This window comes from Ischnura elegans, chromosome 10 (assembly GCF_921293095.1).
Source record: "Ischnura elegans chromosome 10, ioIscEleg1.1, whole genome shotgun sequence".
Classification (NCBI taxonomy): Eukaryota; Metazoa; Arthropoda; class Insecta; order Odonata; family Coenagrionidae; genus Ischnura; species Ischnura elegans.
Genome location: NC_060255.1, coordinates 32,583,222 through 32,596,939, shown reverse-complemented (window position 1 = coordinate 32,596,939; position 13,718 = coordinate 32,583,222). Strand labels below are relative to the sequence as shown.

Below are 13,718 nucleotides of genomic sequence, written 5' to 3'. Positions count from 1 at the left end.
CCAATGATGGCACTGGAGCAATTCTTAATCGAACAGAAGAGTCGCGATATCCGCTTGCATGAAATTGGTGGTGTTTTGAATGTTAGTTTTCCCATATGTAACGTGTCTTTTATTTTCTAGCACCATTCTTGTTTCATCAGCATGACAACTTAACTATTTATTTTTGCATGTATGGATAATTTTATCAATTTTTTTAAACCTTTTTTATTTAGAATGATGCATGCCGAGTTTTCAAACTGATAGGAACTACCACTACTATTATCGATACGGCCGTTGTACTCACAGTAAATTATATTCATGGGAAAGTAATGAATGCGTCCTCTCTGCAGTATGTTTGAAACTTTCGTGGCAAACTGCAGTCTTATCCGACTTGGATGGAATTCACGAGCCGTTTTATGTAATCTGTTTCATTGATCCATAATACTCCAACCACATTATCTACCTACGCAAGAGATACATACGTTGGGTCTGCAATCGAAATCTGTCGTAATGGGAGATAAATAATGAACAGCATGTCAGACCCCAAGCATTAGCGGTGACTGAACACTACTGAGTTACTGGCGTGAATACTACTGACGATTATACATGTTGTCAGTGTAATTTTTTCAGTCATGAAATTGAAACAATACTTAATGGTCTAAGCTGGATGGAATTTCATATCCACATTTTCTGATAGAGCAGAGAATAATTGTGGAGCTGTCCTATCAATGTGAGGAGATGTCAAAATTTTAAAATACTAATCACACTCACTTTGTGTCTTGTGTTCTCCCTCACGATGTACCAAGATTGCAAACTAGAGCTATGTAACTTTCATTTTCCATATTTTGATAAATAACAGTTATTAACATAACATTATGTTATACTCCAAACCAGAATCTATATATGTACACTGAAATCAAGACTCCTTGAAACCCAAAAGACATACTGGGTTTTGCTCCTCACATTTCTAATTGATTTCTTTTCCATTAAAGTATCTGCACTAACCCTTCTCTCTTAAGTCATCATGTCCCTCCTCTACCCTGAACAACTCCTTATGCCATGGTATCCCCTTATCTCAGACCTTCGCTGAGATATAACATTCTGCTTCTTCACCACTTAATGTAGTACATCATCTCTCCACAGGTAAATGTTGAACCTTTAAAAAGCATTTGAAATCACAAATTGTACCTCATTAGAACTTATGCTTTGAACCATATCTGGCAGCTTGATTGTGGGGAAGAGGTAATCTGGTACCTAATACAATGGCTGTAGGTCATCTATTTCTTCCTATTGAGTGAATCTTCCGGCATTCTTCTGACAATGGGTGTAAAGGTAATACCAGGGTGTGCGGAAGGGTATATGAAATAGAGTATTATTGAGCCCCCTCCACACCTGTTGATGAGGGGGTCCATTCAGTAGGAGTAAGGTGGGGTATCAACTAGAACATCATCTCTCTACTTCCAGCAGCTTAAAAGTAATTAAAATGAGTACTTGTAATGTTATTCCATTTCCTCTGTTGTTTTTTTGTACCCAATGCATTTCGTTACCCTTGAATCCCTCACCTCACTTATTATTTCTAGTTACTCCTCACCATTTGTTAGATTGTTTCTATTTAGTTTTCTCCCACTCAATCCCTTTAGTTCCCAATTGCAATGGACTTCCTTACCTAGGAATGGACAAAATCTACCTAAGAAAAATTGTTGTCAACTCCCTACTTGATGATTGAACTTCCAACAGCTAACCTTCAGGTTAAGAGTTCACACCTCCATCTACTATCCAATAAATGCAATTTCTTTTTTGCATATATAACTTCACCTCCGATTGAATGCAGACATGCTTAGTTTACTTATCAGTATGCTGGTGTGGCACATAATCATTAATGCACATTACATAATCATCAATAAAGAAAAAAAACTTTGAGAGGAAGAAATATTCTGCGAGGCACAACGGTATCTTAACATCACTTGCACATACAGGACATGAGATGTATCAACATTAAGTGTATTCTCATGCACTTAGTCATCATGAATGCACCAGCCACATGCTGGTTGAGAGCTCTTCTCTCTCCTTCATAACCCACCTCCTCCCCAATAACCTTGAGGCAAAAACGAAACAACAGACCTGGCATAGTGAGAGCTTATACAATGATAATTGAAAATCTGAGAGACATGAAGAAGCTCTCACCAAGGTGCTTTTGCTCCAATAAATGACAACTCCTGTTCGCAGTGATTGGCTTTAGTATGATGAAAGGAAACTATAATTTAAATTATACAATGAATGGGACCTGAATACCAAATGACTGACACAAATGATAAAACGACTTCGTTTTCTTCCACTAATTTATTTTGACGGTACGACATGTTTCGACCGTGAGCGGTCATTTACGAGTACAAAAGTTTTGTCAAAAGTCGGGTAAATTTATACCAGGAAGGGACTTGGGAAGGTTCGGTATAAATTTCCTGGTATAAATTTACCCGACTTTTGACAAAATTTTTGTACTCGTAAATGACCGCTCAAGGTCGAAACATGTCGTACCGTCAAAATAAATTAGTGGAAGAAAACGAAGTTGTTTTTTCATTTGTGAACTTCAACTTCCACAAAGTTGAGCCTGACACCATTGAACGACCATATGACTGATTCATTCACACATTCCTCCCAGAATACTCAAATGATCAATGAAAAAAGTCAGATGGTAATACATACATATTTCTCCATTAGCTATGGAAAAAAATTCATGTCCTGCAATCTTTGCAGTATGTACATACATATTAATCTTTCAGATAGCATCTATTAAGAATGGGAATAGATTTGGATGATAATAAAAAGCACACAGATCATTATATAAAAATACTGTCTTTTCTTGGTATAAAAAATTACATACATGATCCATTTACATTGATGCAATGTTATGGAACCATTGACAACACCAATTCTTCAGTTAAATGTCACCACATAACAAAGGTGGCTACATGCATATATTTTACAATAAAAACATTAACTTACAATTTTCATCGGATAATTTTCAACAATTGATAGGAAGAAATTGCTGGAAATTAACCTGAGGTTAACACATATCATGTCATAGTGCCTAGGGCTCCAAAGAATTCCTACAACCCCTATTTTCCCTATACATTTCTTATGTGGAAATTAACCACATACTCTGAGTTTGTGCGCTGTACACTGATTGCAAATGGATCAGTAGGATGAAATGTGAAGGCAACAAGACGACGGGCAGCTGGAGGAGCACTCTTCCCCAGGACACCAGCATAAATCCTGAATTTAAGTAAACCTGAGTCTCGAGCATAAAATCTGTAAGCATAAGCAAAGAAAAAAATCACATTCAAGGCAATTTATTAATTTTGGGCTACTGTATAGTTGTGCACCATTTTCACTCTTTTATGATACATGATGGTACAGAAAAATGAACTTCAACGTGACAGAGCTTGTGGAAAAAAAGAGATAATATCCTCCATATTAAATCTCTTAACACTCTTTGAAGTACCATACATATTATTCATGAATTGAAATTTCGACAAAACGAATAACGATATTTGCAGAAAACAAAAAATGAATTTTCACCATTCAAAATTATATAACATCAGTGGTTAATACGCAAAACAGTGGATAAGAAAAATATGTTACTGCCATTGTATGTCTTTGTTTGTCATTGATTGTATGTCAAAAAATTACTTTGGAGAGGTTCAAACAACCAAATTCGCATCACTACCATGGAGAATCCTCTACTTTACCACTATGCCAACTCACTCACTGATGTATGTGGTGTTTCATTGCGAGTTTTGGTAAGTCATGCAAGGGAACGAACATGTCTTCTAGTGTCATTAAATCAAACTGAATTTTAACACGCAGTGGTATTATTTCCAGTGATATTGTGGCGGATATTTTCTATGTATATTATGTTTGTTGTGTCTCATCGAAAAACTTCAGCATTAATTGAAAGCAAATATACTTTGACAGATCGGCTAATTTACGAGAGAAAGTAAATTGAAGTTCTGGAGATGGATTTATTATCTAGCATGAGCTGCACAATTTATGTGTCATTTAAGATTGCACATATCCAGCATACATTTCTCTTTGACAAAGTTGTAATAAAAATATTGGGGTAGGTGGGAATGTTATTCAAATTTCCCTCCTACTGGTACCGTAGATAATTCCAAAACTCCATTTCCAAACTGTGGCAAAAGTGGCGCCGCTTCATTTGTTGCAATACTTTTGAATCCGACGGTACAGTCCCAGGCAAAAAACATGAAGCACAGTTGTGTGGCAAAAAGTGGAACTTAACTTGAAAATTTTGTCTCAGATGAATTGACAAAACCGCACCCACTCCACTTATGCCTTGCTGCAGCTAGGGAAATAAATGGCCCTTTGGGACGATGAAGGTCTGCGGTAAGACAAGCACCAAGCATGAGGGCAAAATAATACACTTCTTCTTCATCTTCCTTCTATGTTTCAATTGCAATGGTTCCATATGGCTCTCTAAATACGTGACGTACCGATAATCCTTGTAATTGTGGTGAACTCTGTATTTTACAATTCTAAAATCTTCATGCTGCAGTACTTTGCATATGTCATTTTTCATGATAGGCTGATACATATAATCACTGATCAATTTGTTTGATGTACTTTACTGAAACACACCCACATGCTGGGCTCGGTGCAGCCACTGTTTTATGGATCACAGAAGGAGAATTTTGAGTCGGACTCACTGAGAGAAATCAGGCACGATGTCACACATCACAAAAATAATGAAGAATGCCGGAGAAGGTTACCCCTTGCCAACCAGCCAGAATGGCAACAGAACATCCTCCTCACTTGTCATACTCGGCATTACTCCATGCATTCAACCACCATTTTCATCTTTTAGCTGCACGTATGGAATTTTTCCCTACCCAAAGCCCAATTTTCCCTGAAATTTCCAATATTTTCATGACCAGTAGGAACCCTGTAACTTCAGTGCAATACTAAACCAAATCCCACCGGGCAGTTTATGCGAACATAAATACAGTGGAACCTCGTTAAAGCGAGTACAGGCTATAGCGACACTCCCGCTATAACGAGAGATAGCCGATGCACCCTCAATTGACCCTATAATAAGCGTGTTAAAAAATTCGTTTTTACGAGACCCTTTTGGTGTTGGCTCCCGCCATAGCGAGGGTTTCACCGCCGGAAGACTTTCATCAAGACTCCTTAACCTCTGTAATTGCTAGCGATCTGTTAGAAATGAAGTTGATGGAGTGCTCAGTCTCAAATTTATGTGGTAAACTGTCGTTCGATAAATAAGTAGTTAATTTTGGTGAAAATATTGTGGCATTAGCATTCGCGAATGCTTCATCTTCTTTTGTTCCTCGGGCAGCAGAAAGCAGTCGGCAGCATACCCGCACGTTCGTGAGTTGCGTGAATAGAAAGCATTTGATGGCAGGCAGTCACCATGGCCAAAAAAACACCAAACACGTCTAAGCGAGAAAATAAAAATAAAGGAGTAATATGAGAGTGTCGAAATTAATTGATCTTCCTATTCGCTCTGAAAAAAAAAACAAAAGCGCCCAAGGAATGCAGACGATGAAGAGTTATAAGGAGATTTGTTCGGGTGGTTTTGCCCATTCAAATCTGCGGGAACTTCTGAGAAAGAGGCTATGCCCAAGCCTAAAGCGGATTATTTCAAGGATAGATTGCGAATCGAGAATTTTAAGAGTGCGGAAGGTTGATTATACTAATGCGAAGCACCAAAGCGTTATCTCCCCTCATAATTGCTGGTGATGCCTGCGGTGTAAACCCGAAGTCGAGGAAGAAAGGACTCCGATCATAAGTATCTTTAGAAGTATTCCCCGCGTCATATAACATAGACGAAACAGAACTTTTTTTACATACAACTCCCCGAAAAAACCCTTGCAGTATGAGGTATTTCTTGCAATGATGCCTCTAAAGGTAGGTAGTGCGCCTTAGCGATGATGTAGGATGTACGAAGCAATGATACTCAGCGTGAATTGTCCGCATGGTCGTATTTATTCTCCGTTGCGGATTTACAAGGGTGAACTATTCGCGTCAGTGGTCGGAGTCGTACTGGCGCTCTCTTTTGTCACGTGGGTAGCCGAGCATCCCCTGGTGGCCGCTGGAAGAACTCACAGAACAACTAACTCTCGTTTGCAGTGCCGTGGTAAACTCGGTGTGTTATTTAAAATACGTCGCGAGCGTAACACTCAAAAAGAAACTTTTTTTCAACAACGGCAATTTTAATCACATCATTTTTCAAGCTTAGCAAACTTTTTACCGTAGATGATGAAGATATTACATTATCTGATAGAAAAAAGTCTTCCAAGGCGGCAGCATTATACAACATTCCACCGTTTTCGCCTGTAGAAACAAATGTAATGCGTCATTTCACTTCACTGCCGCTTAACGTACAGAAACAATAAACATACACCAATGGAAACATTTGAGGCATTAAATAACCGCGATACTGTTTCATCAGTTAATTTTTGAATTTTCAGTGGAAAATACCTAAATAATAGAATGATCACGTAAATGAACTAATTAAGTGCATAGAAAAATGGCTTCGTCGGTTGTGAATTGGCATAATGATTGAAGAAACAATGCTTTCCATGATTTTTATTCAGTGCGGCGCTTATAAATTGTTTGAATAGTTAGTCGTTGTTTGAGTAAGGAAATTTAGTGATGCAAAAAAAAACATCGCCTTTCGTCTGGATTTATGCTTACGTTTATCGGATAGATGTTTATCTGTCGCCGCACCATTCCTGTTCCTGTATATCTGTTCGCAACAGGTATATTGGCTATTATTTGCTACACCTCCGGTAAAGCGACAATTCGTTATAGCGAGTGTTTATTAGTGCACCGTGGGGTGTCGTTATATCGAGGTTGCACTGTAAATATCCTTCTAACACTAAATATTGTGGAGCAGCCACTGAATGCTAACCCTCGTCGACGTTAGTCCTCACCACTAAAATTCACCCTAATGTGAAAGTACCCAAGTACAAAGAGAGAAATTTCTGTTTTAAAGGTTACTTCAAAGTGTCGCTTAGGGGTCAAGTTGTTTTTTTAAACCTGTAACTCATTTTGATTCACACATGTGATCAAAGTGATGTTTACCAATACAGAACTCTAAAATTTCCACAAATTTGATAAAAATATGTTGCATGTTTTTGTAAATGCATGAGGGACTAAGCTTAAAAATTGCATGGAATGTGTGTTTCTGTCAAAAGTTTGAAGAAAAAAAAAATAGGTTGAAGAGAATATGAATACAAATTCAATCTTTACGTACGTCTGACACAATATCAAATAAAATGACGTAAAAAAGAAATAAAAGGCTTTACCTTATAGGATGTTCTCCACAAGCTTTAGGTCTTTCCATCACAGAAACCCACTTATCATCATAGCTGAACAAGGAAAGATCTAGATACGGAGATGAGCTGTATGATTGTGAACTTATAGGCAGCTGAGCTAACAATCTCTTGGTCGCTTCTGTGGGGCCACCAAAGCGTGCACTTACAATGGTTTGCTTGAATCTCTGTTGAATTACTCTGTAGAAGTGTGAAATAAAATGTGATTAATAATAACTTGAGAAAGCTTTAACTACAGTCAGTGAGTTCCTTGTCACTTAAGTTCATTACCTGGCATATATGTTGTTTGATGGTGAACATGTAAATTGAGATTCTGAGTGTAACTTTGCATTTCTAAACAGATCACAAAAATTTTCAAAAAGACGTAAAAGTTCTTCAGAAGTATTTTCATAAACAGCCAAAACATCTGTAGTCAACATATTATACAAAACAAAAAAGGATGACTGCGAGTTGGGCTCAGATGCTTTCAAAGTGACCACATCTTCCCCAGCATACTTGATTAACAAGTGATCCTCATCCAGTAGTTGCATTTTCCACATTCTTAAAGCTTTAAATTGATCAAAATATTGGTAAAATTTCCTTAACTCATAAGGATCATTAGTTCTTTCAGACACATAGCTAGCTCTTTTAAATAGAAAAACTAGAAGTCTATGCTTTAAGGAATTGATAGTTGGCTCCCTGAAGGGCCTTGATTGAATATTTTGAAAATCCTTCGATGTCAATGAGGAAATGAGGTAATTGTCATCTTCATAGCAAAATCTTCCGATTGTTCTTACTTCCACAAATTTAGAATTAATTATTTTGAATATATGAATAGTTTGGTGTTGCACTGAGAGTACAGCCAAGGTATCTTTGTAAAGATACAGACCTTGATTATGAGAAAGAAAAATTTTATCAACTTTAAATTTTCTCGAGTCACATAACCTTCCTAACGATAAATCAACGAGATGCAAAGAATAATCCTCCAAAGGAGAACGAGGATTTGGGGTAACAGACTCATTGTTCGAGTAAACTTCATAGAAATTGGGCCTCAAGTCCTCGGGAATGTATGCTGCGGAGCCGACAATCACAAAATGACCATCATCCGTAAAAAGGCTACATTCTCTATTGAGCTGCTCTCCAGTAACAGCAACATTTACAACATTGGATAGCTTGAAAAATCTTTCAAAAACGTTCCTTCTAATATTGTCACTTTCCTTGTCACAATTATTACCGATGTACTCTCCTTTGCAGCTCTGGATTAGGTCCGCAGCTGCAGATGGACCTTGATAGTCGTAGATTTCGATAGATGTCTGATCTGACGAAAATGCTATGAAATGCTGACCATTTGGGCTAAATTTCCTCAAAAAACAAGGCGGTTTCTCAACGTTAACGATAGTAAAATTCGGAAAAACATTCTGATGAAATCCTCTAGCCACATGCAAATGTGTGCCAGGTTTCTTGCATGAGTATATTTCACGAAGGCATAACCTCTTCACTATATTTTGGGGGCGAATAGGACGAGGAACAACAGAAAAATTAGTGCAATCTGCCTCTTCATTTGGCAGGCCCATGTTCGACGGAGGAACTCAAACGATAATCCTGAGCTTTCTCGGTCATAATGACCTGCAATAGAATGTATTAAAAGTTAATCGGAATCAAGAACAGGATGACACTATATTACATATTAGTACAATAACTGAACAGCACTTTTCCCAAGTAAGGTTCAGATTTAAAAATAACACAGTTACAATACATCAAAGTGTAACATGGTTAAAATTACCTTGAGATAGAGGGCACACCAGTAATTCCTTCAGGACATCCTTCACAAGCCCCCATAAAAACTACAAAAAACCTCACCAGTCCACAAATATTTACAAAACTCGGGAGTAGAGCCACCCCTCCATTCGCATGTTGACGTAAAACAAGTAGAAACGGTGGAATCCACAGCACGGCGTTGCCGACTCTCGGAAAGCTGAAATCTAATGAGCGTCCAACCGGGCTTTTGAAATTGCGATTGAGCAGCCGAATAATGACTTTCAAATATCAAGACATTTCCGCGGTAAACATCGAGTAATTTTATTTTTTATTGAAAGAAAGAGATCTCATAATTAAATTTGAAACCATAATAAGATTTTTATGTAGTAATCCGTACTTGCTTGGAGCGAATATGTTCCCTATTTTAATGAACTTAATTTTGCCGCAATATTCTCGATACGGACCAATAGTATTGACCTTTTTTGGATACAGTAATTTTTCCAATGCGAGTAATAATATTTCCATGGATACAAAATCCACTTAACCACTCCTATCTTTGATCACTCAATATTTCTTACGGGAAATATTAGTTTTCAATATATATCAAGCGCAAAATCTCTTTTCCGCGCTTGGAATGGTTAAGATATTTGTAACAGCATCAGTATTATGTTTGCTATATTAGCGTTTTGCATATGTTGGGAGCACTTCTCATGTTTGCATAACACTTATGACATCTGATTACAGCCTTTATTTAAAATTTGAAGACGTCAGTCTTCAACGTGTCAATGCGACACCAAATTTCTTGGGCTCATCATTAATGAAAATCTGTCCTGGGACTCTCATATTAATCATATTTCATCCTCTATTGCATCTGGATGCTATCTCATTAGACGCATGATGCAATTAACCGACTCACGAACAGCTATCACTATTTATTTTGCTCATATCTATAGCAGGCTAAGATATGGTATTTTAGCCTGGGGTCTATCCCCTAAGGCTGTTCGTATTTTTAAATTACAGAAATGGGTAGTCAGAATCATCTGCAAAGCTAGGAAACGAGACAGCTGTCGCAATCTTTTTAAAAAGTTACAAATCCTTCCCCTACCTTGAATTTATATTTATTGTGCTGCGATGCTTATAAGAAATCACCATTCTCACTTGACACTTCTAAAGAATCTTGATATTCATAATCATAACACGAGAAGCAGAGACAATTATGCTGTGAGACAACATAACCTTTGTATTTTTAATACTGGTCCTGTCACCATGAGTTGCAGGATTTATAATAACCTACCTGCCTCATTAAAAGATGAAAGGAAATTTCTCCTCTAAATTAAAGATGTACCTTTTAAACAATACCTTTTATTCTATTGAGGAATTCCTCAATTCTTAATTGTTTTGTTGTAACTGTGTAACATTCTTTTATGTATTGTTCATTCAGAATCTCTTGTGTTTATCCTTTTTGACGGGTCCTATATATGTTTTTGCATATCTTTTGGCACCAATAAATTTATTATTATCTATTGAAATCTACGACTACCAAGGTCCATCTGCAGACCTAATCCAGATCTGCAAGGGAGAGTTTAAATAACATTCCTCTAGCAGTGGAACTACACCTTCAAGTCAAGAGGTACTGCAAAATGTACACAAAGGGTTAAGGGATCTACACTACTTGGAGCTTGTTTCAATTAACTACCTCCTTCAGGCTTCAGTATTAAGGTCCATTTAGATATCCTACCATTTGTCACTAGTGCTGGAACTTCACTCATAGATACCTCTTAGACTAAGGATGCTGCTGAGCCTGCAATAGAATATTGAGGGCTTTTCCTTCTCTTATGAAAATCTGCCAAAATAGAGCTATCCCTGCTCCACCTCACTTCCTCCATTGACCTCTTCAAAAAAAGGACTATCTTTCCTTCTAGACCACCTGACATCCCATATCTATACAGAAAATACTTTCATGATAGTGAGTCTCTTATTTGATATTGCTTTCTAGTAGACCATTGGTCTCACATGGTGGCCCTCACAAACAGCAACAACAGTCACTGAAAGTGTCCATCCTCTCCCACACTTACCTCATCAGACACATCTCTTATTCAGGAAAGTTCATCTCCCTCATGGTATGGCTTTCAGAGAGCACAATTGGCAACTACCATCTCCATTTGTTTATTCATGCACATTCCTTGAAAAAGCATTTCCATCATGATTATCTCATGAGAGAGGATTTGAGCCTCAAGAGTCTCCCTTTGACTGAAAAAGTTGTCTATGCCTCTAGATCCAGAAAATAATGGTTGGCCAAATACCGTAGCTCAGTCAAATGAGATAACTTGACAGAACATCAGGAACATGTTATGATAATCATTCCATGCCAAGAAAAGGCAGGTCCCTCTCTGAGTACCGTTGATACCACAAGGTCAACTTAAGAAAATTGTTTTGATTGACTATTACAGAAAAAATGTTCATATACTAACAGCCAAGAGCCAAGTATGCTTTAGAAATTGACAACTACTGCAAAAATGGCTATTATTTTCTGATCTTGCAAACCAAGAGCATAGTTATACAATGCATACAACATGAATGAACATATATGAAATAACCAAAGCTTATTTTCAAAGAATAGGTCTTTATAATATGCTGTGGTGAGCAGATAAAAAACCCAAATATCGCATAATTTAATTCAAACTAACAAATTGAAACACAACATGCTGCATCAGTGCAGAGCATTTGAAAAAGCAGGCAAGTGCGTTGGGCATGTGTCCAGCACATCAGATAGGATTGAAGGACCACACTATCATAAAGACATCATCTACCACTAAGTCTCTCTCAATTTGATGTTTCATCAGCAGCTTATGGACTAGAATTTATTTCAAATATCTTTGCGACTGAGAGGCAGGACAAGGGGGAGAGGGGGTAAGGCACACAACTTCTAAAAAACTAACCAAAATTCAATAGGCACATGGCCTTGGGGAAATTCAGTCCCTTTCAGACCTCCATGGTGTATGCTAGATAGCTGTGTAGCCAAATGTCCGTTGCCTTTGTTTGCTTCTTACACCGTGGTGATCTTTCCCTATTTCCTTTTCCAACCTTTTGCAGATTATCCCAATTCCTTTCTATGTCACCTCACCATAACTCCTACAAACTCCTTATTCTTTTATTATCTCCTCTTTTCTTCTTCCTCGTTTTGAGGATAATTCATTGAGGAATTCTAGACTCTCAAAGGAAAATTTATCTATGTATTTCTTTGGAATTCTTCTTGTGTGCCAAGGATTGATCAAAGTAAAGTAAATTTTTTGTTTTGTAGTCAAGTGAAGGCAATAGTGCACAATCTGCTCCAGTATTTTCAGTAGGACTCGCAAATTCTAATTTTCTCAAAGTTTGAGCTCAAACCCTCCACACCCCACCTACCCCATTACTTTCTGGTGCACTCTAAACGGTACTCCCAAGACTGCATTTGCTAGGTCCCTCGAAAATGGCATGAAGTTCTGAAACTGGTTTTGAAATAAAAATACAAAGTTCGACTCTGAGTAACATTGGACATAACTCTGATGCAAAACTGTCCATTTCTGAGTCACCAGAACTGCACTCAACCATTGCTCTCTAATGGCCACTGAAAGTGGTCAATATAAGGAGTCTGAGCAGGAGGTGAAAGGAATGGAAAGGGGTTAATCCCTTTACCTGTGGAGATAGTCGGAGTTCCTAACCTTTTTCATGAGTCACATGGTGGCTGGTGGAAAAAAGCTTTTTTGAGAGATTCTTTCGTTTCCATGAACTGACAAAGTCTTTTGAGAAAACATGGAAATGCCCATCTCTCTCTCTCTCCATATCCCAAATACCGTGTTGCAGGCAGTGGTGGCACCAGGGTGGGCCTGGGCCCACCCAAATAAGATGGACAAATTTCAGAATCGAAGTCCGAAGTTAAACTTTATTCTATAAAATTAAAATAAATTGTATATAGCTATAAGCATACCAAAAACCACTCTGTTAATTTGCTGAACAATTATGTACTGTCCATATTCACTTCGTAACATAAAAAAATACACTCAAAGTGGATTTTATGACATATTTATCCATGTTGACTCAAGGTTCGGCCCACCCATTTTATAATCTTGCCCACCCTTGGCCCACCCATGTGATGCATGCTAAAGCCACTGCTGGTGGCACGTCCCACCTCCTTCCGCGATGCAGCTCGAAAAATTCTGAGCTCGCATGAAAGGCCAGTTGCAAAGATACTTTAAATAGATTCTAGTAGGTGCTTCCCTCTTCCAAATACATAATGTAGCGCTGAAAGCATTGCCCATAAAATGTATATGCAGACAGTTACAGGCTGCAATACTTTTCAATCCCCTAACCCTAACACTGCGGGAGTTCATGATTGTAGCTGCAAACTATTGCAGAAAAGACCCCTTGTGCTGGACGCACCACCTGCCATGAGGGCTGGTCTGGTAGAATTAGGCCCCTTAGTGATCATTATGGTGAGGGAAAGTGTCCCTATGAATGATATCCAGGCAGCAATAAAAATGTTGGGTAAATGCAGCAGTCTGTGTGCAAAATGTATAAAAATGTTTCTGCACTCTTAAGGGTTAAAAACCTTCACAGTAAACCTATAACCAAACATAGAAAATAAAAAAA

The 13,718-nt window shown here is 37.9% G+C and overlaps 1 protein-coding gene across 1 annotated transcript; it reads right to left on the bottom strand.

Annotated features, from left to right (window-relative positions):
- Window positions 1-2,813: 2,813 nt before the first annotated feature.
- Window positions 2,814-9,496, bottom strand: LOC124166856 (DET1 homolog). The gene is made up of 4 exons (XM_046544566.1): window positions 9,115-9,496; window positions 7,623-8,957; window positions 7,326-7,532; window positions 2,814-3,288 (listed from the first exon to the last, which is right to left on the bottom strand). Exons 2-4 carry the CDS (start codon window positions 8,903-8,905, stop codon window positions 3,105-3,107), a joined length of 1,674 nt encoding a protein of 557 aa, XP_046400522.1. The 5' UTR covers window positions 8,906-8,957; window positions 9,115-9,496; the 3' UTR covers window positions 2,814-3,104.
- Window positions 9,497-13,718: the final 4,222 nt, after the last annotated feature.